The 25,968-nt window shown below is 39.5% G+C and overlaps 1 protein-coding gene across 1 annotated transcript in view; it reads left to right on the top strand.

Annotated features, from left to right (window-relative positions):
* The first annotated feature begins 3,648 nt into the window (after positions 1-3,648).
* AGPAT5 (1-acylglycerol-3-phosphate O-acyltransferase 5) overlaps positions 3,649-25,968 on the top strand; it is a 54,061-nt gene continuing 31,741 nt past the window's right edge. Inside the window, exons 1-4 of the mRNA XM_009094752.4 lie at positions 3,649-4,091; positions 18,612-18,681; positions 18,899-19,014; positions 23,780-23,869. Coding sequence (XP_009093000.1) covers positions 3,873-4,091; positions 18,612-18,681; positions 18,899-19,014; positions 23,780-23,869 — 495 coding nt within the window. The 5' untranslated portion in view covers positions 3,649-3,872. The remainder of the gene's footprint in view (positions 4,092-18,611; positions 18,682-18,898; positions 19,015-23,779; positions 23,870-25,968) is intronic.

Raw genomic sequence — 25,968 nt, 5'->3', positions numbered from 1 at the left:
GTTATGGAGATCTTTCAAAATCATGAGTGGAATTGTCTCTTTAAAAAGAGAGTGGAAAGGGGATTCCTGTGTCTCTCAATACAAGCTCTAAGGTACATAAAATGAAATTACAATGAGGCAGGTCCAAAACAAAAGGATATTCTACTGCTTGTCACACAGACTGCAGTGTGGCTAAAAGCTAATACAGGTAAAGGGGAAAATGGGCAGACATATGTAGAATAAATCTGTTGGTGAAGTAGACCTGCCTCCAGACCCTGAACCACAAAAGGGGATTTGGAGAAGGCTGGGAGAGCTTGGAAGAAGTTTGCCACATCCTTATTTCATCTGTACCTGCCATTCTTACTGATTTGTAGAGGTAAAAAATAACTAAATCCATAAGAAGGAATCTCCTGGGAGACAGAGAAGAGCTGAAACTTGCCTCAATTAGTGCACAGCTGAACTTGTTTCCCTATCACTGCAAGGGCATGATGCAGAAGACTGTGCAAATCCCACCATAAACACAACCATGCCCAGTGCCACACAGAAAACATCCTCAAGAACTACCTCAGAATACAAGCTGGCCCAATGTGATTCCTCCTTTTCTGGTGGTAAGAGACATCCTTTCCGGGCAGGACCTGAAGGTAAGGAATGGAATGAGTGGAGCACAGACATGTAGACATGTTGTACAGGTGGACCAGTCAGAGGTTGTGCAGCCTTATGTTCTGTGTGAGGGAAGCCAGGGTGGCCAGTGGGGCAGAGGAACCAGAAGTCCTGCAAGGACAGAATCAAGGATGGAGAGGAACTACTACATTTCTCACCTGAGGCTGGAGAAGATTGCAAGATTCAAGGAAGCCTTCATTTCCATGAGCAAATGCAGACAGATGCAGAAGGTCATGGCCATTGTTAGAAAAAGGCATGTATCTAGAGGACCTGTAATCAAAACAAGTCTACTTGTCTAAACTAGTCTACTTGTAATCTAGGCTAATCATTTTTTTTTATGTTACATTAAACAATTACTACAAAAATTCAACATGAGGGACGTTCATTACTCTTGCCCTGCAGGTCACCTACCTCAGTGATGGGAGGTATGAATTTGACACCCTCAACAAACTGAATCCGTGCCTAATCCAGTCCCTTGAAGTCTGTTAGTATCTTCTCTAGCCACATTTTAAAAAGTGTGTTACCAAACTTTGTAACACATTGTGGGTCTCAAGCAGACACATGTGCTTCTGAAATACAGAATGAGAACTTGTAAGACCATACTTAGTCCACCGTCCTCAGTGTTTTGGTTTACCTGATCCTACACAAATACACATTAAGTCTGCTAACTGCAATCAGCTTTCTGCACAGACTGATGATGCCCATGGATCCTATTAAGTACTGCTTAGATCCCCCCATGACATGCACTTCATAGTAAGCCCAAGCTCCCAAAGTCCTTGACTCTAGGAATTCAGGAATTATTTGGATCTAGATCTTTGGCCTTAATATCTGTGTCCCTTTTCTCAACATTTAACAATAGAACTGATAGCAATACATCATCTTCCAGGATATTGTTGAAGATAAGATCATCTGTAAAGGCTTAAATGTTAAAGCTCAAGGGAGACTGATTTGTATCTGATGTTATCTGGCTTTGTTTAGTCTGTTAACAATTGCAGTGAGTAGGTGATGGAATTGTGAAACATGGTTTTGTGAGCAGTAAAATGGGAAACTCCCTTAATGCTCAGAGCTGGCACTTAGTGACACAGTTTGTGGTTCCTTCTAGAGGCAGTTACAGGTATTTTTCACTATCAGATTAACATCTGATTTTTTTTCCCAGAGCTTGGTGAGCTTGGCTACTTTAGGTGTGGCAACCACCAGCAGAAAAATCCTAACACTAGAATAATCAGGTTCATACCAAATAATTATGTTCACACAAAACAGACTGAGCACCTTAGAGATGGCTCACCAATGCTTTTCTCCCAAAATTTCAGGGGGAAAACATTGTTTATTCTTTTAGATGTCAAGGTTGTTATACAGAAAAAAATAAAAATGGGTTTGAAGTCTTAATATCTGAACTGGAGTACTAATTGCCCTAAATTGGGTGATTTTTCTTCTTCCACCTGAAAGTAAAATGCCCAGAGAACAATTTGGTTAAAGGAGGTGTAATTGGGGCCTATGCTTTCATGAGACTAGAAATGACAAATTGCAGCAAATATCAGAACATTCTTCTTATTTTGCCTCTGATGTCAATAATGTGAAAGACCAGTATTGAAATTCCTGTGGCACAATTCAGAGGGATCTACAATAAAAAGCAGCTATGAATCAAGAAAAGCAAGGACTTGGTGGCAGCGTCCCAGATCTCATCACTGTGGTATATTTGTTTTTTGAATGGAAAAGTTTAAGTTTCATTCAGTTGCAGACATTACAACCCCATATTATGACATCATACTGATGTAATTACACTAGTAAGTCAAGTCCTAAACCCAAGTGCATGGACTCTGTACCTTTTATGTCACTAAAATGGTATCTATATGTCAGATAACATATACTTCACAAAGAGAGAAAATACATTAAAAGAACCGGTAGAAAATATCTAGTTAAGAAAAGCAGAAAAAAAGTGTGTGAACATGGGCATGTGTGTGTGGTATGGGATGGTAAAAGACTAAGAATGCCGAAAAGCATAAACTGGAAAGAAAAAATAAAATTCAAACAGTAACAAAAAAGGAAAACTTGTAATGTAAAATACAGCAAGGAAAATACAGGCAGTCCTTGTAATATGGGGGAAAACATACAAAGGAATAAAAATGAAACATTTTAAAACTGGTAAAGACATGTCTTTTTATACCTAAGACTAATGAACTGAAGGATGCCATTTCCAACACACACCAGAAACCAGCTAGCAGGAGGTCAACAACAGCAAAGGACAAAGCTTGTCCCAGTTAAAACCTGGCAAAGCAAACAGATCTTAGCAGAACGTATTGCACACCCACTTCTTTCAAAACAGTGAGATCTCCACAAGTTTCAGGATAGACACCAAGGAATAAACACCTCACTACAGCCTAGAGCTCAATAAGCAATTTCTTCTGGAAAGGTTATTAGACTGTTTTCTAAAAGACCTCTTGCATTTTCTTCAAAAGCAGGTGGTCCCTCTGGCTTCTGCTGCCAACAGGGTATTGGGGGGCAGGGACCGAGGGTGAGCGAAGAGAGGCCAGGCAGGCAGCTGCCTGCTAGTGCGAGAACGCGTCCAAGAGGGGCACGTGAAACGCCTCCTAAACCCTGGGCATCGCTGTGCTGGAGCTGGCAAAGGGAGAGCTGCATTTTAGTGCTCCACTTTAGACTCATAGGCCGAAAGTGCGGGGGTGGGGAGGGGGGGGGGGCCACGGCCAGGAAAAATGACTAAATTTTCTTCTAACCTTTGCTAAGATATAATGAATATAAACTAAGCTCATCAGTTATAAACGCGTGTAACTCGTTTTGCAGGGAGCCGAGCTGCCCGCCCCCACTGCTGCCGCTTTTGGCTGGGGAGTGATGGGGAAGCGGCCGGGACGGGGCGGGGGACGAGGACAGAGCCGGTGCCACCGGCCGGGCTGCTCGGGGGGCCGGCCCGGGCCCGGCCCGGCGCCAGCGCGGCCCCTCCCGCCCGCCCGGAAGCGCCGGGGGCCGGGGCCGCCTTCCTGCGGCGCGGCTCCGCCTCCGCCGGGCAAGATGGTGGCGGCATCGCTGAGGAAGCCGTGAGCCGGTGCCCTCTCACGCCGCGCTCTCTCCCCCTCCCTCCCGGCCGCCGCCGCTGCTGCTTCGAGGCCGCCTGGCAGGTGTGCCCGGCGCGGCGGGCGATGCGGGCGGCGGGACTGCGGGGCTGTGTGTGAGCGCGCCGCCCATGTGGGTGTCCCGGTGAGGCCGGGGGCAGCGGGAAGATGCTGCTGTCGCTGGTGCTGCACACCTACTCCATGCGCTACGTGCTGCCCGCGGCCGTCATGATGGGCACGGCGCCCACCTACATACTGGCCTGGGGCGCCTGGCGCCTGCTCTCCGCCGTGCTACCCGCCCGCTTCTACCGCGAGGTGGATGACCGGCTGTACACCATCTACCAGAGCATGGTTCTCTTCTTCTTCGAGAACTACACGGGCGTGCAGGTGAGCCGGCTGGGCCGGGCAGGGCAGGGGGGCTCCGGCGGTCCGGGGGGCGGCCGGCGGTGGTGCCGGCTCTGGGCTCGTCCCCCGGCGCCCTCGGGCCGCCCGCCGTGGGGTCCGCGGGCAGGTGCGGCCGTGGCCTGTGCCCGGGACCGCAGAGGATCCGCCTCGTTCCGCAGCCGCCGCTGCTCCTCTGGTGATGCTTTTCACAGAGTGTTGGTGTTGTGTTCGTTTTGCAGGTCGGGGAAACGGAAGAGATGCGACACCGGTCGTGCTCTATCAGCACTTGAATGGCAGCCGCCTTTGCACACTTTGAACCTCTGTGGCCTGTGCTGCACATCTGTAGCATTAAATTGGCAGCAGATGAGAAAGCTGTCATCAGCTGTAATTGTACATAATACACGTACAGGTTTTTAATAAATAGATTACTTTTATCTATCCGTTATTACAGATTTTTAGTTTTCATGCAGTCTGCCTCATGACAGTCTTTGGCCCTTAAATTTTGGATCAGTCATGGATTGTGATTATTCAGGATCTCGGTTTCAGGTTAATAAGTTGAAATTGGAGGGCTCTCTTGTGTGATCAGAGAGGTATTTGCATTCAGGTGATAATACCTCACAAAGTGCTCAGTGTTTGAGAGGTTATGTATTCGTCTGTAATTTGGAAAGTAGGCAAGGAGACTTTTAATTGTGCACGTAAAAAATAATAAATGACAGGTGCTTTTTGTGTCTAAAGATGACCTTCAAAAATTTTTTAATATACAGAAGGCTGTTTGAGGATAGTGTCAGCTTCAGGTGCTTGAGAGCAAAGAATAGCAATACATGTTGACAGATGACAGAGCTCATACAAATAAGGTCTTCTCATATTCATGGCTAAGGCCTTTTTCCACTCTGCAATGAAGTATTTATTTCAGAATCAAGCTGGATCTCCCCTAGTTTCCACTCCTGAGTGTAGTCGTAGGCCTTGCTTTCCTACTGACTCTTGGGAAACCACTAAGCCAGCTAAAGATACAAGAGTTGCACAGTTTGACATCAAAGTAAATAGAACAGATACAAAACTAAGTAAGATCTTCTTTTAGCGGTAGTTTTTGATTCAGCTTGTAATTTATGTGGCTTCGCCTTACCTCTTGTCCAAATAAGCTAACTTGTGTTGTGCTTGATATATTAAAAAAAAAGGAAGTAGGAGCAGTAGTTCACAGGTACTTTGAGTTTTAGCTGCCTTCTGTTTTATGTAGTGTCTCTAGTACAGATACCTTCATGTGTAGTAACACTCTTTGGTCATTAAGTGCTGAAAGTAGTGGTATAGAAGTTTAACTTGACCTATTCTAAGAATGAGAGCCAAAAATCAGTGTATAAATTGTAATGGAAAAACTACTCAAGCTGCCTACAACTGGTGTGCAGACAGTAGCAAACACTTAGAATTTTTAAAAAGAACTTTTCTCCAAAAAATGCCTGACATTAAAGAAAGGAAAATGCTAACAAAAAGAAACAGCAAGGTAGCCATCATCTGTTGACCTCTGTTTCATTGCATTGATAAACTTCATACAAACAGAAAAACTGTGATGATCAATTATAGGCCACTAACAGGAGATCAATTAGGATAATATTGAAACAGAGATGCTTGATCACAGTAAGCAACAAATAATTATAAGAAGTTGTGGAGGAAGAGGAGGCATATGTCATAGGATAAATAAAATAGTAACCATGACTGGAAGGTAAATAAAAGCTTGGAAAATACAATACATGTGTGGAGAGGTAAGAGCTATAACCTTTAAAATCCATGTGTCATTTAACTGGAAGGTAGTCCCCACTTTTTTAAGGGAGAGAAACAGGGTGTCCTTTTAGACCTACTCTAGTGAATGCTGCACGTGTTTTAACTTGAAACTCACAGTGGAAAGTTAACCATGTGCCTGAGTGTGTGAGATTGGGATGGTAACCTGAGACCTGCTGTGGATGGGCTGTCTTAAGGCATGCAATTAGATGCAGAAATGTAGCATCATTAAACTTAATTCCAATAAACCAGCAAAAATAGTAGCTTTGTAAAGGCAGCTGTAGGGCTCTACCAGCATTAAGGCACCATAAGAGCCATGGGAGGGAGGAATTCTGCATCTCTTTCAAGTCTATTAATTTATTCAATCGATTGAAATGTGTTGGGATGTTTATTTTTGTAACTGAATAAATAGGAGACAGCCTTATCCATCAGAGTACTGGAACTTGTTGTAGTCTCACTCAAGTGGTTAGGATTCTACAGATGCTTAAGTGAATTTTTGTTAACACTGTTGCTGTCTTACTGTATTTAAAATGTCTTTAATGTTACGTACTGTTTAGCATTCTTTGGTTTTACACTTAAGGTATTTGTGTTTTTTCAATACAAGAACATGCTGAACCAATTGTGGTTATCTGAAGTGTCTGATCTTAAAATAATTTTCCAAAATTCCCAGTAATGTGAGTGGGTATTAATAGGGTAGAGTTGGTTACAATCTTAAACATGGATGACTATATTTTGATTCAAATACTAGTCTACTGTGGTATTTTTTTCCTATTTATTTATCTGTCAAGGGGTGATGTTTCTCTCTATCATTTGCTGTTAATCCATTAAGTTTCTACATCTGTCTCCCCTCACAGCTGCATGCACAAGTGTATTTTTCTTCTTTTCTTTGTTCTTGACTTGGAAGTTCTTAGCCAGTTCTTTAAAAACAAAAACTGTAGTGCATGCTAGGAAGGCTTTTTATCTTTATAGCAAACTCCTCTGTTTTGAAATGTAACTAAGGTGATAGCCTGATCTGCATGATAAAAAATCTTGAAATACTAGTCTTTCCCTTTCTCTTAAGTATTTGGCTTGAGATATAAAATAATTCCAGAGCTATAATTTCTGTGAGGTCTAGATATTTTAGGTCCTAGAGAGTGGCTCATGAAGTAACAGTAAAAATTTTTTACTTGGTAAGTAAAAAAGTATTTAGTTGTAAATACTTTCTCTTTTTAAATTTTGGTCAGTCTCTTTCTTCCACTGAAACAATTTTGTTTTACAAAGCCTAAGAGAACTCAAGCTTATTTGGCATGAGTCTAGGTTTTCCAATAATATTAGAATTCATTAACGAATTGCCAAAAATAGTCCCTTTTGCTGACTGTCATGCAAGAGTTGGCAGCAGAAGACTGAAGAACCAGTACTGAGAGTACAGAAAGCAACAACAACATCCCAGTGCTGTGAGGTAAACTTGACAAAGCCAGTAGGACTATAAAGTGAAATCCTGTAATGTTGTGTAAATTTGTCAGTGCAATTACAGTTTAGTAGGCATCCATGAATTCTATTAAGCAGCTATAAATATATGAAATTAATTAATCTGTGGCATTGTGACAGTGCTCCTCAATAATCTCTAGGATTACATATTCAGAGTAATGAAATGTGTAGAAGTGGTATTGGAAAGTGGCACAGAGAGAACGTCCCTGCTTTGGCCCCGTGTTGCTTCTCACCTATCCTGCTGTAAGATGCAGGTGCCCTACAGTACTGTTTTCTAGGAGGAATATTGGTGCAATTCATGCACTTCAAAGGACTTCCATCTGCGGATGCTAATAGTTGGTTTGGCCCCTGGTTTCTGAATCATCAAGTAGCTGATTAACTGTGGTTGTGTTACTACTTTTCTCTTTACTGTGTCAGGGAAGTCTGGTCTCTTCCATTTCAAACAGGCCATAAAACAGTTGAATCTTGCCATAGAATGTGAAAACCAGGATGGCTGCAAATATGGGTGTGATTAGAACAGTTAAAGGGCTGAAAGGTGGTAATTCAATATGATGAATGCTCTCATCTCTCTCTGACCCTGAGCGTCTTATCCCAGTTGCTGTCAGGGTGATGAAATTAATGCCTATTGTGTTTGTGCACATGTTTCAGATCAGATGAGGACTAAATGTTCTTCAACTTTTTTTGTTGTAATTGTGTTTGATATTTTGTACTGAATGCTGGTGAAGAAATAATAAAGAAATCATCACTCAGACTGCTAAAGGATCCTTTTCATCTGAAAGGTTTTGACAATTGAATGAAATCCATAACTGAATTAATGCTCAAGGATTTTGTTCAGTACTTGTTTCAGCTGTGTTCCCTCCCCCCACTTCATGATGAATAGAATTTTTAGAAGCTGTGTTTTTATTAAAGATATTATGAAATTCTGGTTTTCGTTGTCTTTACAGGACTCTGAAAAGGCTGTAAGAATCAGATAATACCTCAGTGTTGTTTGGTAGAGCTAAACAATTATTTTATAAAATACAAGAGATGCTTGTTTAACAGTGTGGTGTGCTTCCTGGATTGATATTGAAGCTTGGACTTGCTGTGTCTCAGTAGGATTGAAAACTACTTAGCTTCAGAGCAAATTAAAACTTTGTGGAGCAAATGTGCTGCAGAACTCTTGACAATACTTTCCAGTGGAATAGAGCCTGGGCTTTTTTTCATACCTTGGCTTCCTAGGAAATGTGTGAGGAGAGCTGAGATTGGGATGAATGCTTAGTCTGGGAGCTGTTGACCAATTTGCAGTGCAAGGGAGTGTCAGTGCCCATCTCTGTTCCCAGGACAGCAACCTTCCCAGACAAGATAATCTTTACTTCTTGCTTTTCCTTTTGAAGCTGTTCAGCTGTCCAACAGGTAATTCTTGAGGGCCCAAGGTGGAAGTGGGAAGGCAAGAGGCAGTGCAAGTTTGACAGCCAAGTTGCAGCATGCAAGGAGGTGCTTTAGTTGCTGTTGGTGGGGTGGTTTGTTATCTCTTAGGAACCTGGTTCTTCCCTTTCTGCACTGGGAGAGGCATCATAACCAGGCTTCGTCATGGCAGGGTGAAGGTTTGGTTTCTGACTGCTTCCTGTCGGTAGATGTGAGTGACAGGGTTTGGCTTCTCTTTAGATGAGGACCCACTTCCCAGGCAAATGACATAACCAGAAAGTCCAAAAGAAACAGAACTTTCCACCCTTCTTCAGTAGTGTTTGGAAGAAAAGTGCTGGCAGTTGCATTTTGGCATGAGCCTGGGTATATGAACCTGCTCTTGAGTTTCCTGAGCTCTCCTCCCTGTGTGGCAGCTCAGGAGTTGGAGGATTCTGGAATGGTGTGGGAGCTGAGTGAGAATGTGCAGAGCTGCCTTCGAGGCAAACCTCTAAGCTCAGGTTGGAGCTGAGCAGCCTCTGAGGGTTTGAGCTTTCCTCATTCATGTAGCTTGTGGCAGTAATCCCAGTTAGTACCTGCTTACTTTGCTGCTTTGTGAAACAGTGCTAGCTCTTGTGAGGTGTGTTGAGACATACTTGTAACTTAATTGCAATGGTAGAAATAATGAAGTAAAGGTCTTGGGGAAGTGACAGAAATGTGGGGACTGGTGCAATGCAAAGACTGAAAAGAAACCAGGAGAAGGTAGGGAAGTGTATCACGTTTGTATGATAAACTTTTGAAAGAAGCCCAGTGAAATTTTTCTGCTGTGATGAAATTTTTCTGGCTCCATTGAGAGGGTTTACCCTGCTTCATTTCATTAGAGATTTCAGTGTACAGCTGTCTCCAGGCATATATGTCTTTTGTAGTACACAGCTAAGTTCTCTGTGTTATTAGAACAGAAATTAACTGATACCTGCTAAGCCTGAGGGATGCAGCTTTCAAATTGAGATGCATGCCTAATTTTAGACTTTTACGTTCAACTGTGGTATGAGGTAGCAAAAATAGATTAGATGTCTTAACTTTGTGCTCTTTCTGTTTTAGATATTGCAAACCAAATATTTGCATACATCTTCATTTTTATTCTGTGCCTTTGACTGTAGATGTGAAGGTGAAAATGATGTCCTTCAGGACTCTTGTTCAACAATATACCATCTAGAGTTCCAGTCTATTGCAGATCTGGCTTTGGGGCAGTCTGGAAAGAATTTAGTATGGAGAGGTTCTGCATTCAGTGCTGGTCCTGATCATCCTCTGCTTACTGCCTGATATATGAAAAATAAAATAAATAAAAACTGAAGTCTAGTTAGAATTTTAGAAATCAAGCATTAGCTACCTGAACCAAAACTGCTGGGTTCATAAACTAGTAGCTTTGTGTGGAGATTTGCCTAGCATATGTTTCATAAATGGCAAGTCACAACTGAATCTGAATTTTATATCAGCCTTATCTGTCTCAGTCCACAATTTAAAAAATGTGTGTTTACATTTTTAAGTTAGCTGCATGTACTTATGAAAATATTAGAAAGTAATGTGTTAGGTAGGAAAAGCTAAGGAGTCAAAGGGCAAGTTTGAATGCTCTTACAAATTCTGATTCCAAGTATTTGACCACTAAGTTTTGCAATCTTATGATTTGGTTTTAAAATTTTCTATTTAAATATACTTTATTTTAATATCTTAAGATTTTTGGTATGTGGATTTTTCATTACAATTTGTTCTGACTTAGCATAATTTGTTACATTGAAAATAAAAGTTGTATTTATCGCTATTTTTTTAGCCAGCATTAGTTTTATACACTATACTCTTTTTGTGTTTAACTGTGTTCTGGTAGATGCTGGGCTGTGGAGTTTCATGGTGCTCTTCCATGTCCTTTTCTTCTGCTTACATAATATGTCCAGATACTTTATGTAAGGATGATTGTTAATTTAGATGTTTTTTTCTCCTGGTACTGTACTATCAGACACTGTTCTTGCTAACAGAAGACTCTGTTCATAGTTAAACATTTCTGTGCACCTATTTCAAACTTTTTGCCTTAAGCTTGCAGGTGGGGTATTCTTTTTTTCTCCATTTTAGTTGTCTTAGATAAAGTAGGCTCAAATGTCAGGGATTTTGACATTACAGTTATGAGGAAGCATATCTTCTCAGGGGAAAAATACACTTTAATCTCTCCTCTGTCAGTTTGAATTTATCCTATGAAGGGATTTCGTGTAAAAATCCAGGGAAATTATTTTCTTTTGTTCATTTCTTTTCTGTCACGTACTACTTGTCATCTTCTCTGTTACAATTAGATCCTCTGTGGGAGTAGGAAATAGCATTTATGCTAGTTTGATTTTTTTTAAAAAAGTAAAATAAACTACACTTGATTTGGTCAAATTTTATATTTTAGTTCATGAATAGCTATTAAAAAAATATTTTTTTGGGTTGCTTTGAACTGTATTGTGGTAGTTGAAATACTTTTACCCGATGAACTCATGGATTGACTAGAAGAGTTACTTTGTTCCATTTCCTACGGCTACGTGGGAGTCTGGGGGCATGCGTGTTTCCTTTTGAGTAAGAAAACAGTGCATAGTTCTGAGCAAGCTGTAGGTGAACTGGCTCATTCACATGCTGTGGTGGTGAGCACATGAGAGTGATTTTAATGTGTCAATTTTTGAGGCTGATCAGTTTACTAGGTTCAATTCTGGACGCAGAATTGTTGCAGATACCTCCCAACGTGTTATTATGCTGTGTAGTCATTCCTTTGCCTTACTGCGAAAGTCCAGAGTGCTTAAATTCTAAATACCTACTGACGGTGTGTGGAGAAGCTTTCAGAAATCCTATTTCACAATCACAAGCAGGGACTAGAGATGTTTCATAATCATCCTCATTCAAGTCAGCTCACTGAGAGCTTCCCAGCAACTTTGAGTCTCTACTTGATACAAACATGTGTAACAATATTACAAATAGAGATGCAAACACCTCCTCCGTGGAATCCAAGGCATTTCAAAGCCAAGTTCCTCTTACAAACAGCTCTGGCTGGAGGAAACACTGCAAACTGCCACAAGGTTTCCTGCTCATGTGTGGTGGGCAAAGGGTATTTCCAGAGTGAGCTTAAATGGATGTTACACATTTTCCACTACAGAAGGGTAATAAAGTAAACAATGGCTACATTTAATGTGGGTTGCTTTTGCCTTCTTTAAAGGAAATTACTAAAATGTGCATGAAGAAGTCTCCAGAGATGCAAAAGGCTTATAAAAGAGACTTTCTCTTAATGAAACAGGTGGAATACTTACTGCCACTCTTATACTAGAAGACATGTTCAGGTTTTGTACAATACCAAAATGCCAAATGTTCAGAAAAACACTCCTGTTGAAATCTCATCATATAAATAATCACCTTTCAGATATGTCTGAAGTATATGCAGTTATTATGTTAAAAATTTCATTACTGGCAATTTCTGATGAAAGTTAGCTACTCTAATTTTGATTTTTCCCAGGTGGTCACTGATTGTAATGGTGGATTTATGCCATTGACCTGCACTGTAAGCAAAAGCAAGTAATTTGGAGAAAGATCTGTAAATTATTTGGGCACTGAAAATAGAATTTTTTCAGACTTTTGATGTCAGAATCTTAAAATTAAAGTCATGGCAAATCTTGGGTGGTTTTCCTGTTATCAAGACTGGAACATTTAAGATATACAGATGTTTTTTAAAAATTTTGTTAAGTATTCATCAGAGAGCTAAGGAGAACAGAGGGAAATTATGTTGAATTTAGCTCATAATCTGTAAAGCCTTTACAGTCAGCATCAGAACAAAGTGACTAGATATGTATCTAGTACATGGAATGAAGTATAACCAACCACTCATCAAATTTTGTCAATTTAGACCCTAAGGGTAAAAGCTAGTATGAAAATAAGAATGTGCAGGCTTCATATTTAACATCTAATGGTGTGATTTAGTCCTGCTTAATCTAAATAGCTTGCTACTATAGTTTTCTTACAAAAAGGAAATTAAATGACTGTAAGTGTATTTTCTAAAGTTCTGTGCTCTCTGGTTGAATCAAGTCACAAATGTATTTTTAAAAAATTGAATTACATTACGTATAGGAATCTTTTCAATATTCTCCAGAGCTTAATCTCTTAGCAAGGTTTTTTTCCACTGAACCCCAGCGAAATACATAGCCGCAGAACGTTTGAATGAACTGCTTCAATAAAATGGGTTGCTTTGTGATTTTATGGTTTGCTGCTGAGCTTGCTAGAGCTGTCTGAGCAGCTGTCTGAAGCTGACTTCAGACTTGTGCAATTTTGTGTTGAGCAGATAGTCCCTAAGGAGGTTATGACGTGTAGCAATACTAGGATTGTTACCTTAAAGCTGTGTATTTTTATAAAATTTATAAACTCTTTTTTTCATACCTAGAGAAAATGCAACTAATAACATCAAAGTCCTTTCTCTTCTGTTCTATTCATATTCCTTATGCTGTAGGCAAGTGAAACTTTAAAATTCTTATAGTAAGGCATCTGAAAACCTGAGAAATGTCAGCCCCAAGTACAGATTCCCTATCTGTATCCTGTCTTGAGCCTGCTTCTAGTCAAACAGGGTAAATAGATTCTATGGTCTGAGGTGCTTTCTCTGGGAGCACAAAGGACTAGAGACATCGGGCGGGTTTTTGATGCCTGCAGCAGGGCTGCCGAGGTCAGCTTGCACAGGGTCCGTGCCAGTTGTTTTGGTAGTTTGTCATGCACACTCCACCCTTTCAACAGAAAATGTATCCAGAGTTTGTAACAAGCAGATGAGAAATATGTTTTAGGATACTATTTATTTTAGTAGACATGTTGTAGAAGTGCCCAGCCAACAGAGGTGCTCTTGACCCAAAGAGCATGCATTCCCAATTATTAATCGTGAAGAAATAGTGAAGTGGAGAGAGGTGCATTTTGTGAGGACAGCACAGCTGAGTAGGAAGTGTGTGGTCCTTTTTAAGTGTTGATGTCTTGATTCTTTTTCCAGAAGAGGGAAGGAATTTTCTTCCCCTGTTATCCTGCTTTTTATCCCTCTTCCTAGTTTCTATTGCCTGTGCTTGAAGCTGGTGTTTTTCCTGAACACAGTGCTCTGCTTTCACAAAGTACTCCAGTGAATGTAAGTTTTGTTGAAGTAACAGCAAGGATGGAAATATCATTCTTTAATTCACATCTGGTATCTTTGAATACAGAAGGGAGGAGGGTTAAGAAGTCTAAGGAACCAAGACTGAGTGTGCTGGTGGACTGATAGACACCAGATGAATTGGCCTAAGTTTTTACCAGGAATAACCGGTTGTATTGCCTTAATGCTGCTGAAGCAAAAGCCACGCTAACAGAAGATATACTTGCTGGTCAACTGGTGATCACATCAAAGTCCTAGCAAAGAGATTACCTTAATATTGTAATTGGATATGGCTGATCTGCAAGTATGGTTACTTTTACCTACAGTTATTTTTGTCATGGCAGTGTTTACTGAGCTGATACTGCTAGGATGTGATTAAATGATCTATTTAATTTTCTTTAGTATGTAAAGATTTCGTAAGCAAGAAAATAAATTTTAAACTCTAAATTAGGAGTATCCACCTTATTTCAGTGAAAATGTGTGCATATTATGGGTTATTCAGGTGTGGCTGCCATGCAGAACTGTTCCATATTGCTATGTGACTTACCACAATTAGCACAGCCATAGTTAAGTGTTGGACTGGGAAAAACAGTCTGGTAGGGAAGGTGAAGCTGGTGTCACCAGATCACCCAGGAGCTCCCATTTGCATGCCTAGATCAGCCTATCATTGAATTAGTACATTATCCCAGCAGAACTTCTTGTAACTTCCTGCAAATTCATCAAAGCTTCACCTGGACAGGACACCCTGAGGTGTGTCTTGTGGCTGCTGAGCCTGTGAACTGCTTGGTGTATGGCATTCCTGGAAGCTGGGTACCAGCCTTCTGGTACCCTCCTGGGTACCAGAAGAGATCTAATAGCATCCAGGTTCCTGTGTTTGAGACCTCACTGTATTGAGTTTGACAGTGCTGCTGTGTAAACAGATGTGAAAGGCCCACAATCACATTAACTATATTACCTGTTACTGCAAACTGGGCTGTGAAGCAATCAAAACATGGCTAAAAGCATACATTTCAGTGTTGTATACACAAGTAATGTTTGCAGTGTTAGGCTGTTCATCTGCATTTTAAACACTTTCCCTCAAATCTCTGCTTACTTTGGCTTGCTCTGTTGCTCTTCCTATTGACTTGTTTTCTTTGCTTGACTTCATTGTGCCTTTTTTTTTTTTAACAGCATATTCTATTTTAAATGAACAGGTTCCTCACTTGCTTCATTGTGGCTGACAGGGCACTTTTCAGTTCATTAAGCTGATAGGTAGAATATATATATACTGTAGTGTCTGGAGAGCCATGCATGAAATATGTGAAACAGAATACTAAAATTCAAATTGCCTCCCAAGCATGCCCTGCATGTCCTGTGCTGCTCCCCCAGCACTGGCTGCGGGGCGCAAGACCATCCCTGCCGATGTTCTGCACATCCTGGGAGCAGCACTGCTCCTCTGGGGGCAGGGAGTCTTTAAGCCACTCTGATGTGTTCAGGTTACATCCAAAGGGGCTTGAATGCAGATGAGCGCTGTGGACTCTGGTTTCTGCCCTGCTGTCCCAGGTGAATCACTCAAGTGCTGCCTCAAGGCACCAATGTATGGGTTTGATCCCCGTCTGAGCATTCATTAAAGAGGTGGACTCGAGGATCCTTGTGGGTCCCTTCCAACTCAGAATATCCTGTGATTCTGTAATTCACTGTGGCCCCCAAACATCTGTACCAGCAAAATGAGAAAGAATTAGAGGCTGCACAGCCTCTACAGCAAGGAATTCTGCAAAGTTAGCTAAGAAAAACAGCAGGGAGTCTGAGGTTTTCTGGAGGCCATTAAGAAGAGTATGTATTGTTTCCTTCTGCACCTATAATATACGTTAGGTGCTCTGGTTTACGTAAACACATCAGATGGCCAGAAATTATAGTCTTGTTCTGAGCAGGCTCTTCTCCTGCTTATCCACAGGCATGTTAATTCCTCAGACACCATCTCAAAGGGAAAAGGACATTTCTGTTGGGTTCAAAGCTCCTAACTGTTACCCTTCTGTTGTGAATGGTGAATATTTTCAGAAGCCTGATGAAGCAAATATGCTTTGGTCTCAAAGGGAGAGCTGCGTGGGTGCCTGCAGAGTAGGTGTCTCTTGGGACTTAGGCTGGAAGTTGCCATTCTTAGCTACTTGTAGTAACAGTTGTAAGTTTGTAGCTCAGTTCTTTAACAGAGTGTCTAAGGTGAATAGCTGTTTGCTGGCCTTTGATGAGCTGTGTAAGGCTTCACTGGAGATCTGTGAGATGGGCGGGGCTGAAGTGGATGATGCTGCAGATAAAGCTAGTGCATCCTCTTAGGCTGAGCCATCTGAGCAAACAAAATAGAGCTTTCAGATTTTATCATTCTTACCTTTGCTTTGAAATAAACCACCCAGTTTTTGTGTGTTAAATGAGAACTAATATAAATAAGAGGGTCTTTTTCTTTTTTTGCTCTGTACAATGGTTTGGCTGTGTGTTTTATCATGAGCAAAAGATTTTGGTCCATTACATGTAAACACATCTAACCCTTAGGGTAAGCCATAATGTTGTGCATTGAAGTTGTTTACAGGAACAGTGAGTGGGTGTTCCTTTGGGGTTAAAAAGTGAACTAGATCCAATCTTACTGAAATAAAAAATTACACAGATTAACTGTTATATTTGGCAGACACTGGCATATATATTTTTTTATGGTAATGATCCTTTATATTTGTTTTTACCCATGTGATAGTCCAAAGCGAGTGCTTTAAATTGTGGATCTGATTGCACTGAGATTTTGACTTGGTACGTTAAAATGGAAATATTTACAAGTTGAAGTTATAAATTGTGTATTTCAAACCCTGTTTCTTGTGTGGGGCAGCTCTTGGGGTCAAGGGCAGGTTTTGTTTTCCTCTTATTCTTATTTTTTCTCTACATTTTATAAAAGCTTAAATAACATTCAAGACCTTCTGGTTTAATGATTTGTTGTATTGGGCCTTCTCTTTTACTCTAAAATTCTCTTTGCCAGAAACTACATAGTAGAGTCTTAACTTGAAATTAAAACAGTGTTTATGGACACTGTGCATAACGGTGCTAGGAAAGCATACACTTGTAAAATGAAGTTTTGACTCTATAATTGAGAGTAGGAAGATTTATTTCAGAGGAATTTGTGCACCTGAACTGTAAGGTCAACCCTCAGACTGCTTCCTTGCTCTAAACTGTGTGTGGTACCTAGTGTCAGCAGTAATGTTATAAATTTTGGTACTTCAAAGACTACTCCTATAGCAGAATCTTGTTCAAATTTCTCAGATACTGTTCAGAATATACTTGTCAACTGACTTGTTACAGATATTGTTCAGTTAGAATTTACTGGGCATGCCTTTTCTTTTTCATTTTTGGAAAAAAATAACTCAAGTTATATCCTCTTTTACTTTATGCTGAGTGATCTCTTCTTCACATATTAACTGAGTATCTCAGTTTGCCAGTATCTGGTTTTAGCCTTCAAAACAAAACTTGATCAACAGTGTGGTTGTATTTTCAAAGAAGAAACAGCAGGAATGTGAAACATACAGTGTTTTTGTGGGGTTTTTGCCTAGAGTTAACAATATGAGACATTAGCCATCCAGTATCACTGGTTAGCTGAGAGATGGACAGAGTTTCCAGAGATGCTGGGAGAGACCTCCTGTAAGGATCAATATGAGACTTGGCATACTCAATTATACCAATTAAGTTATCAATGTTAGTTCTTCCTGATGAAATTCCAGTATTGCCCAGACTAGGGAAATGATGAAAATAAGCGGGTAAACCTTCCATATAGCTCTTCACTTTTTTGGTAAATGGAATAATTTCGAAGTAGCATGTGTATGTCTGATACAGTCAACTTCTAGAGACAAGGAGTATGTCCATTGGCAGAACAATGGTGAAAGCCTACCTAGAACGTACTGGTTAGAAAAACTATGCTTCATTAAGTTATGAAAATGTTTATTAAAGGTAATTGAATAGCTGGATTGGTTCTTCAGTTCAGAATTTAAATTATTTTCAAATATAAAATGAGAAATTAATGAATTGAATGAACCCATATTAAAAGGGTGACCAAGATTCTAGCATCAGCATCTTGTTTGTAGTCATGCTCTCAGAAGGTTATTTCACCAGTAGACTAGTACCTTTCAGGTGTGAGACACTACAAGGTTGAAGCGTGTTTTTAATGTAACAGAGGAAGAACATATTAAAAAACCTGCTATTTGGAAGCCATAGACTAATTTAAAGGCACCCCTTAACCTCATGCTTTTTTCATTCACTCTTGATGGTTAAAATAATGGCAAATGGTTGAGATTTTGTTCTTAATGTAATCCAGGAAAATGTACCATTTTAGGTTGAATGATAGCAGGTGTCTTGCTAAAGCATGTCTTATTCATTAGATGTATCAATTAAATGGTGATTTTGTACATGTCTGTGATCCTTTGTTAACTTCAGTTATATTAATGTAGGGAGCTTGTAGCAGAAGGTCACATTCCATGGATCCAGTTGTGGGGCTATGGCACAAGAACAGAATAAGTTTCTTAAGCCCTCATTAATTAATATTTACAGCTTTGTTGATAAGACAGTTGTCTGTGTGGTGGGTACTGATGTAGTGACAGGGTGTTTGTCTGCTAATAATGCTAACTTGCTGACAGTTTTCTTAGTAAAAAGTCTACTATTGCATTGGATCTCATCACTGCCTAATGCAATGAAAATAAACTATAAAGTAATGCTGCATATTTTTTAATTTTTTTTAGGTAATTATCTACGGGGATTTGCCAAAAAATAAAGAAAATGTAATATATTTATCAAATCATCAGTGTACAGGTTTGTATTTTTTTTTGCTTAACACTTTTATAGATATAAAAAATCTGCTTGTCTGTTTACTGCTTGTCTGTGTCTCTTTCCAGGCTTGCCCTAACAAGCACGAACTTCTAGTTCAGAAACCTTTAATGACATTCATACCCACAACATGTGCTTTTTGTTTCAGCAGTGGCAGTTTAGAGGTAGTGTAGCTGATTGCTTTGGGCTTTTGTCGTTGCAGTTGATTGGATTATTGCGGACATGCTGGCGATCAGGCAGAACGCGCTCGGGCACGTCCGCTATGTCCTGAAGGATGGCTTAAAATGGCTTCCACTCTACGGGTGGTACTTTTCACAGGTGAGCCACTTCACTCTTCCCTTGCTGTTTGTGGGTCAAACATGTAAGATGTACTTTCTCCCTGCTTTCCATGCGTGCTGTGAAGGTGTAGCTCTGAGCTGGCATTCAATTATTTGAACATGAAAGCAACTGGCTTCACTCGGTGTAGTTAGATGTGTATCTTAGTTGAGACACAGTTACTATAGATTCAGTTTACTTTTCTAAATGAATACTTATTTAAATTAAAACTGTGGAGTCTGTTAGGAGTATTTCAGAATATTCTAAATATATTCTAAATAATTTCAGAATATTCTAAATATTTCAGAATATTTTAAAACTTTGTTCTTTTTAAATATAAAGCTCCAGTTTGTAGTCATGCTCTCAGAAGGTTAGCAGAAGGTGTAAACAGACTCTTTCTGCTGTGTATCATGCTACAAATTGGGAGTAATTTGGCATTACTGTTTAATGTACTTCTTTGTTTTTCAGTTGCTCAGGTTTTAGCACAATATAAAAGAGAAAAATTGGATCTTAGTGTGGAGGAAAGGCAGATCCCATTAAATTGCATCTGAAATAGCAGATCCTCCATGAAAATAAGGCTTCTCTCCTTTGTCTTTTCCATTTGCTCTTAATGTGTTCTCTGAATATTAATCTGCTTTCTGTCCCTCACCACATTGCCCAAGCAAAAAAATGAAAAAAAAACCAAAAAACCCCAACCAAACCAAAACAACTCAAAAAAACCCCCAAACAAACAAACAAACAAAAACCCCCAACCAAAACAAAACCAAAAAAAACCCCCACACTTTTAGGAAAATACTTTTAATAGAAGTAGACAGTTTGATTGAATTGACTGTCAGTCCTGTGCAAGAGGGCAAGAAGGTGGAGAACATTGAGAAAAATATTGTGCTGGGTATGAATGGAGCTATATATTAATTTGTAAAGGAGTGTATGAAGAGTAGGCAACTACAGATGTAGTCCAAATAGGAGGATTTACTCTTTCCCTCATCTTTGCAGCACATCCAATGTCTTCAGCTTGATGGTTGAAAATCTTTGTTGTCTTTTGGATGAGCACTTCAGTGAGTAGGCTATAGATCTAGGCTGGACCATGGATGATTGCCATAGTTTCTGCTAAAATTGGTATGTTTAGAGAAGTATACACTGCAGAGAAAATGAGAAAACTGTTCACAATTTCTTTATTGGTAGGTCTGCTGTCCCTGTCCCCTAAATAACTACAAACTGTCAGATCCTGTCATACCTCACTAAGGGTATGCATAAGGGGAAAATGGAATTCTCAGTTGTCTAATGCTTGCCCTTAATGCTTCTCTACATTTTTTGTCTACCAAAGTGACTGATCTGCTGCACAGAAATATTTTGCTCTTTGTCCTTGCCTTTAGACATTACAGTGGTGGTGATTTAAGTCTGCTTTAATTAAAATACAAACAGGATATATATTCCATCCACTATCACTAGATTTCCGGAAATTATTTTTTTCAAGATTTTGGAAAATTACTTTTGCTGTGTGGAATATCCGGTGCTCAGTTTCCTGAGCTCTATATTGACTGTTAAAAGCAGGTTCCTGTGGAAATGAATCTAAATGTCGCCTATATTTTTAATCAAAATATGTATATATTAAATAAAATCTATTCAGATTTGGACTCCTCAATAAATAAAACTTCTACAGGATTTAGTGAGGGGTGATTATATATACTTTTATATATATATTCAAATTAGTGATACAATTGACAGGCAGTGGTGATGCATATATGGTTAAATGACTAAGACGGGATGCAGAAGGCCTGCAGTGCAAGCTAATAGATATTTTTATTGTTTTTATCACACCAAACAGTGCAAAAACATAAAACACTTCCTGCCCTTCCTGTTGATGTTCTGTCAGTGATGTCACTTACACTCCACTAAAAGTTTCCAGAGCCACATAGTTACGCCATGCTTACGGAATTCATATTCCCTTCCTCAGGTAAACATCCTGTTTGGAAATAAACGTGGTCTGGATGTCCAGGAGAGCAAAATTCAGGCACAAAGGAAGTATATTTGTAAACACAATCCATTGTTGACTGAGAGAGGGTCTTTTAAAGTACAGCGGAAAAAAATTATAACCTTAAAAACAGTACTTCCAGAAATCTGTTTTGAAGAGCGCTCATATATTTGATCTCTTACTGAAAAGGAAATGCAATACAAGTTGGGGAATTTGAGCTATATACAATCACATAACTAGCATTCTTTTTTGAGGCAGCTACCTAATAGCAAGGAAAGAAAAGAAACACTTAAAATTAACCTATTATGTTCCTGATTTATTAAGTAGAACCATTTTCTTTTCCTAAAGCTGTCTTTATTATTTTTGGGTGGATCTGAAATACATTTTTTTTGCTATCATTTGCTACCAATTCATCCCGTCACTCCTATTTGCTTATACTATCCAAATTGTTCCTATTTATCTTATACCTCTGATGAGGCTGGGATGTAATTTTGAAAAGTATTTTTGATACCCCACAGTTTGCTCGACTTTCTAACATATAGAGTATGTCTTTATCTCTTCTGTTATCCAGCATCAGCTTGTGCACCCTTTTGGCTGTTCCTGAGTTATACCACAAATCCTGCCTTTAGCTTTGTACCCCTGAGCCATGGGGACCTGCCATAGTGCTGGAGTTGGAGTGAATGCAGGGAACACTGATCTTGTGATAGTTTGTCTGTTCTTATGTTACATGACTCTGCTCATTTACTTGAGAAGTGCAAATCTATTTCTGAGCATTAAAATGTCTGATATGCAACACCGGATCTATCTTTGTCATGGTGTGTGCCCCTGACCAAAAAGTCCAATAGTAGCTTCATTTGTCCAAGTTGACAAATCCAACAAGGAAAAGTTGGTTCAGTATTTTTCCAGTTTACTGCAGCTGATTAGTAATTCGATGGTAAGGGAATGCCTCCATTCCAGGTTTCACTCATTTATCAAATCTTGACCCGGCTGAGCTCACAGAGAATGATGACCTATCCATTACATAGAAGTCTTATATAGTATATTAATATTTTCTCATACCGAACTGAGTTTGCCCTTCCTGGGAGGGCGGTTGTGTTGGGTGTCAGAATACAGCTGTACTTAAGTCTGCTTAAGACTTCTGTTTCCTTTTAATACTGTCAGACCTTGAAAACGGTCTTATATGTGGAGTGTGGAGATAGCATGAGGCTCTCTGTTTGCTACACAGCTGAAGAAACGTTTTTCTGTTCATGCTGCTTTCTGTCTGAAACTGTTAAACTGCTTGTGGGATGGTCCCAGCACCATGCCACAGACGAGCTCAGTGAGCTGGGGAATTCTGTTCATGGTTTTGGTCCCCTGCTAGTCACAGCAGCAGAGCTGAGTGTTAGAGCTGGCTACTTCACCTTGGGAGGGAATCACAGATGATAAAGTTAAGACAGAATATTTAGTATGCAGTTAATGCATCATTGACTTTCTGTTCCCTTTCACTGCACTTTTTGAAGAACTCAAAAGTCATGTCAAACACCACTAACTAAGCAACCATCTCCCCACGAGATGGCTGAAAAGCAAATGCTGAAAGCACTTTGCATGACCACCTCTTCTGCCTGCCTCCTCCTAACCCCTCCAGTTTTATTTCTGTCCATGCCAGGGACACAGTTCTGCACACAGCCACCAGCCCTCTGTCTACCACATACTGTATCTTTTCATGAGATCAGGTATTTCAGTGAGGCTCAGCTCTTAGTAGTTTTAATCTTGCTGTCACCTTTCTGTTAAGAGCATGCAAAACCATAAATGAGCAGAAGTTGTCTGACAAATCCTAATACCAATTGTCATGGTGAACAGAAAAGAGTATTACCAAGTTATGGTGTCAGTCAGAAAACCCATAAAAACAATGTACCTTAAATCTAAAATTCTGTTATTTGGAAGCTAATCATGTTTTTTCCAGACTTCATTGTATCAGTAGTTCATAGTTGGTGCATGTTTGTTTACATTCTCTTTCTCTGTAGATAAAACAACGTGGTGGAAGAGGGAAATGATAGGGCAAATTTCTCTTTGTGTGTACTTTACCTGAAGTTTTGTGATAAATTGTGTGCAAGAAGTTATAAAATTAATCTCTTCCAGGACATGGTTTTACTTTTTATAATAATTTTCAGTAAAAATACTTCTATAGGTTTCTTTGCTTTGTGAAGATTTTGTTTTACTTTTTCAATTATCCCAGTATTTAACTTCTTTATTAAAAGTCTGGTTCTCTAGAAAAGCGCACCAAGGTTTTAAAGACCTATGCTGGTTACTTTTGTGCTATTGATAAATTTTGCATGTAGAAGTATGATACTTGCATTCCCAGTATTTGCATTAGTTACTGTTTAAGAGAGGGCACATAGAATAGAAAGCATTGACCTGTAAGTACTTGCATGTGAGTAACTTCAGTTGTGTGATTTTTCCCTTGATATGACAAATGAAGCTGCATGTCAGTGTTGCCAGGAATAAATACCCTGGGGTCACTTCTAGTACTTCTTCTAGTTAATTAATTAGCACCTTTAAACAAGACACTTCAAGTGTCTTATGCACTGGGGGGGGTTTATATCTGATTTTTATTTAAGCAGATCTTGTGAGCTAAGGTATATGCAAATGTAAAATTAGTTTCACATGTTTTTGCAATAAGAGAAAAAGTCTTGTAGGCAATTTGCTGCATGAGTCATAAAGGTGACTTGTCGTTTTCTCTTGTTTGTTCTTCTGTCAGCTATTCTACATTAAACTACTTAATATTTAATGCTTTCCCTTTTTTTTTGTCTCTGATAGCATGGAGGAGTCTATGTAAAAAGAAGTGCCAAATTCAATGAGAAAGAAATGAGAGAGAAGTTGCGGGCCCAGATGAAAGCTGAGACTCCAGTAAGCTTATACCTTCCTTCTCATTTCTTTGACTTTTTTAATGGCAGAGGCTTGTTGGAGAAAAGAGCCATGCCCGATATCCACAAACTACTAAGATGGTAATCATGGATTTGTTTTCTTTCTGTGTTTTTACAGTTGTTTTCTGTAATTAAAGTGATACCTCTAATTAAACTGAGGAAAGTTTGACTGGTTCTTTATGATTGACAGCAGCTTTGTGGTCCTCTCTGTAGAGGACAAGGGGGATCTAGACTTAGAACATGAGCTAAGAACCTTCCTTGAGAAACCTCTATTTCAAAAGAGAAACCCTCTGTTTCAAAAGACAACATTTTGACTACTGTGTGCTTGTCAGAGACTGATACACTCGACTTCTAAAAGTCAAGAACCTTTCCTACCAAATGTTAATTAGTCATCACAATGATCAATCATTTTTAATGGCAATGACATCTTAGAATTGAATAACTTTGTCTGCTATGCCTGGAGGAGGGAAAAAAACCCAAAACAAACTTTTGATAATTTTCTATTTGAAGAATGACTGTTACTGCCAAGTGACTTTTCTCATGACTCCCTGTATGGTTTGTGGCTCAGTGGTTAGAATCACTGTGCTTTGCTTCCATTACTTGCTGTGCATTAGATTTTTTTCTTCCTTTTTGTCCAAGCTAAAAGAAAACAACTAAGCAAGCCTTGATATAGAACAGTTATACTTCCATTTGATTTAAAATTGTGTTATTAGGACTTAGGATATAAAAGTTTTGACAATATGGGGAGTTTGAGACTTGGGTAAAAAGAGTTCATGGGTTGTTTTGACATTCATAGTAGTATTTTTTTTTCTTATTTGGGGATAGTGAGTTTATGTTTGTGCATGTGTCTCTGTTGAAAAAGTAAAATGACCTTGTGCTTCCTGAGGTGCTTAAATGAGTAAAGTGTCCCTATTTCAGACAGTGCTCAAACTCATTTTGTTTTCAGCTAAGATTTAGCATTATTTTTTTGTGTTAAAATAAAGAAAAGAAAGTTCCAGTTGTTAGCATAAAAGTTAAGTCAGAAATACATTACAACAACTAAACAGTATCTAATCAATTATGTCCGTGGAAAACACAGTCATGTTCAGTGGTGGCAACCTACACCGTCATTACCAGGGAGGGTCCTGGGATGTAAAGAGGTTGTGTTGCCTCATTATTTGCCATATGTCAGTGGCAAAGATTCTACTTGCTGTAAAACTTGGGGTGGAAATGGAATAAGCAAAGGCTGCTTGCAGGATGTATGTAACATAGTTGTAGTCATCCCCCGAAGCAATTCTTCCCCCCCTGCAGAGTTCTGGCTAAGTTCATTTGAGTTAGTCTGGATGAAATAAGCCAGCAAGGTGTTTTACTGCATAGGCCCATGGCTTTCTTGCTAGCTAAAAAGACAGGTTCTGCTTGAGTCTGGCTTTCTGGCTCCCCTCTGCACCCCCTAAAAAGCAGGAGTTTGTTGTTATGAGGTTTACATTATGGTAAGAGTCTTAATTTGAAGTCTGTGTTGAATTAATCTCCTTTAGAAAAATGTGTATTTTTTTTTAATACAATCTTGGGAAGATGTGCCTAGAAACTCTTCTGATTATGTCCTTGGAAACCTGTAAATGGTGTTCTGCCTTGCTGCAGTGTGTCATTTTAGCACAGCTGGAATGTAAGGAGAGCTTTAAGCATAAAGCTTTTCTTTAAAGATAAGAACTGATGTGCGTTCTGTTTTCCATGTGGTTAGTAAGTGAAATAAATCCAGAAGTCTTTGTTTGTAGAATCATCTTCTCCCTCCTGAGTTGTGTGTAGATTGAAAGCCTACACCTAACCTATCAAAGCTAATGCCTAATAAATATGGGACCACTTGGGTATGCTTGTTTTTTGCTGCTGTTTAGCTCTCTCGGAGTTTGGCGCTGTTGGAAATGAGCACAGAACCTGGACGTGGATACCAGGCAGTTGTTGCCATTTGCCTCATGTTATTGGGTGTTGCAGTATAGAAGAGAAATAAGTGCTGCAGAAATTAATTGTTTAAAATCTCTCAGTCAAACATCTAGAGAGTGACACTTACATTTACAAAACAAAAGTTGTTAAAAGCCTGTTTACTGAGGC

This window comes from Serinus canaria, chromosome 3 (genome assembly GCF_022539315.1).
Source record: "Serinus canaria isolate serCan28SL12 chromosome 3, serCan2020, whole genome shotgun sequence".
Taxonomy (NCBI): domain Eukaryota; kingdom Metazoa; phylum Chordata; class Aves; order Passeriformes; family Fringillidae; genus Serinus; species Serinus canaria.
This window is presented reverse-complemented; position numbering and strand designations above follow the sequence as displayed.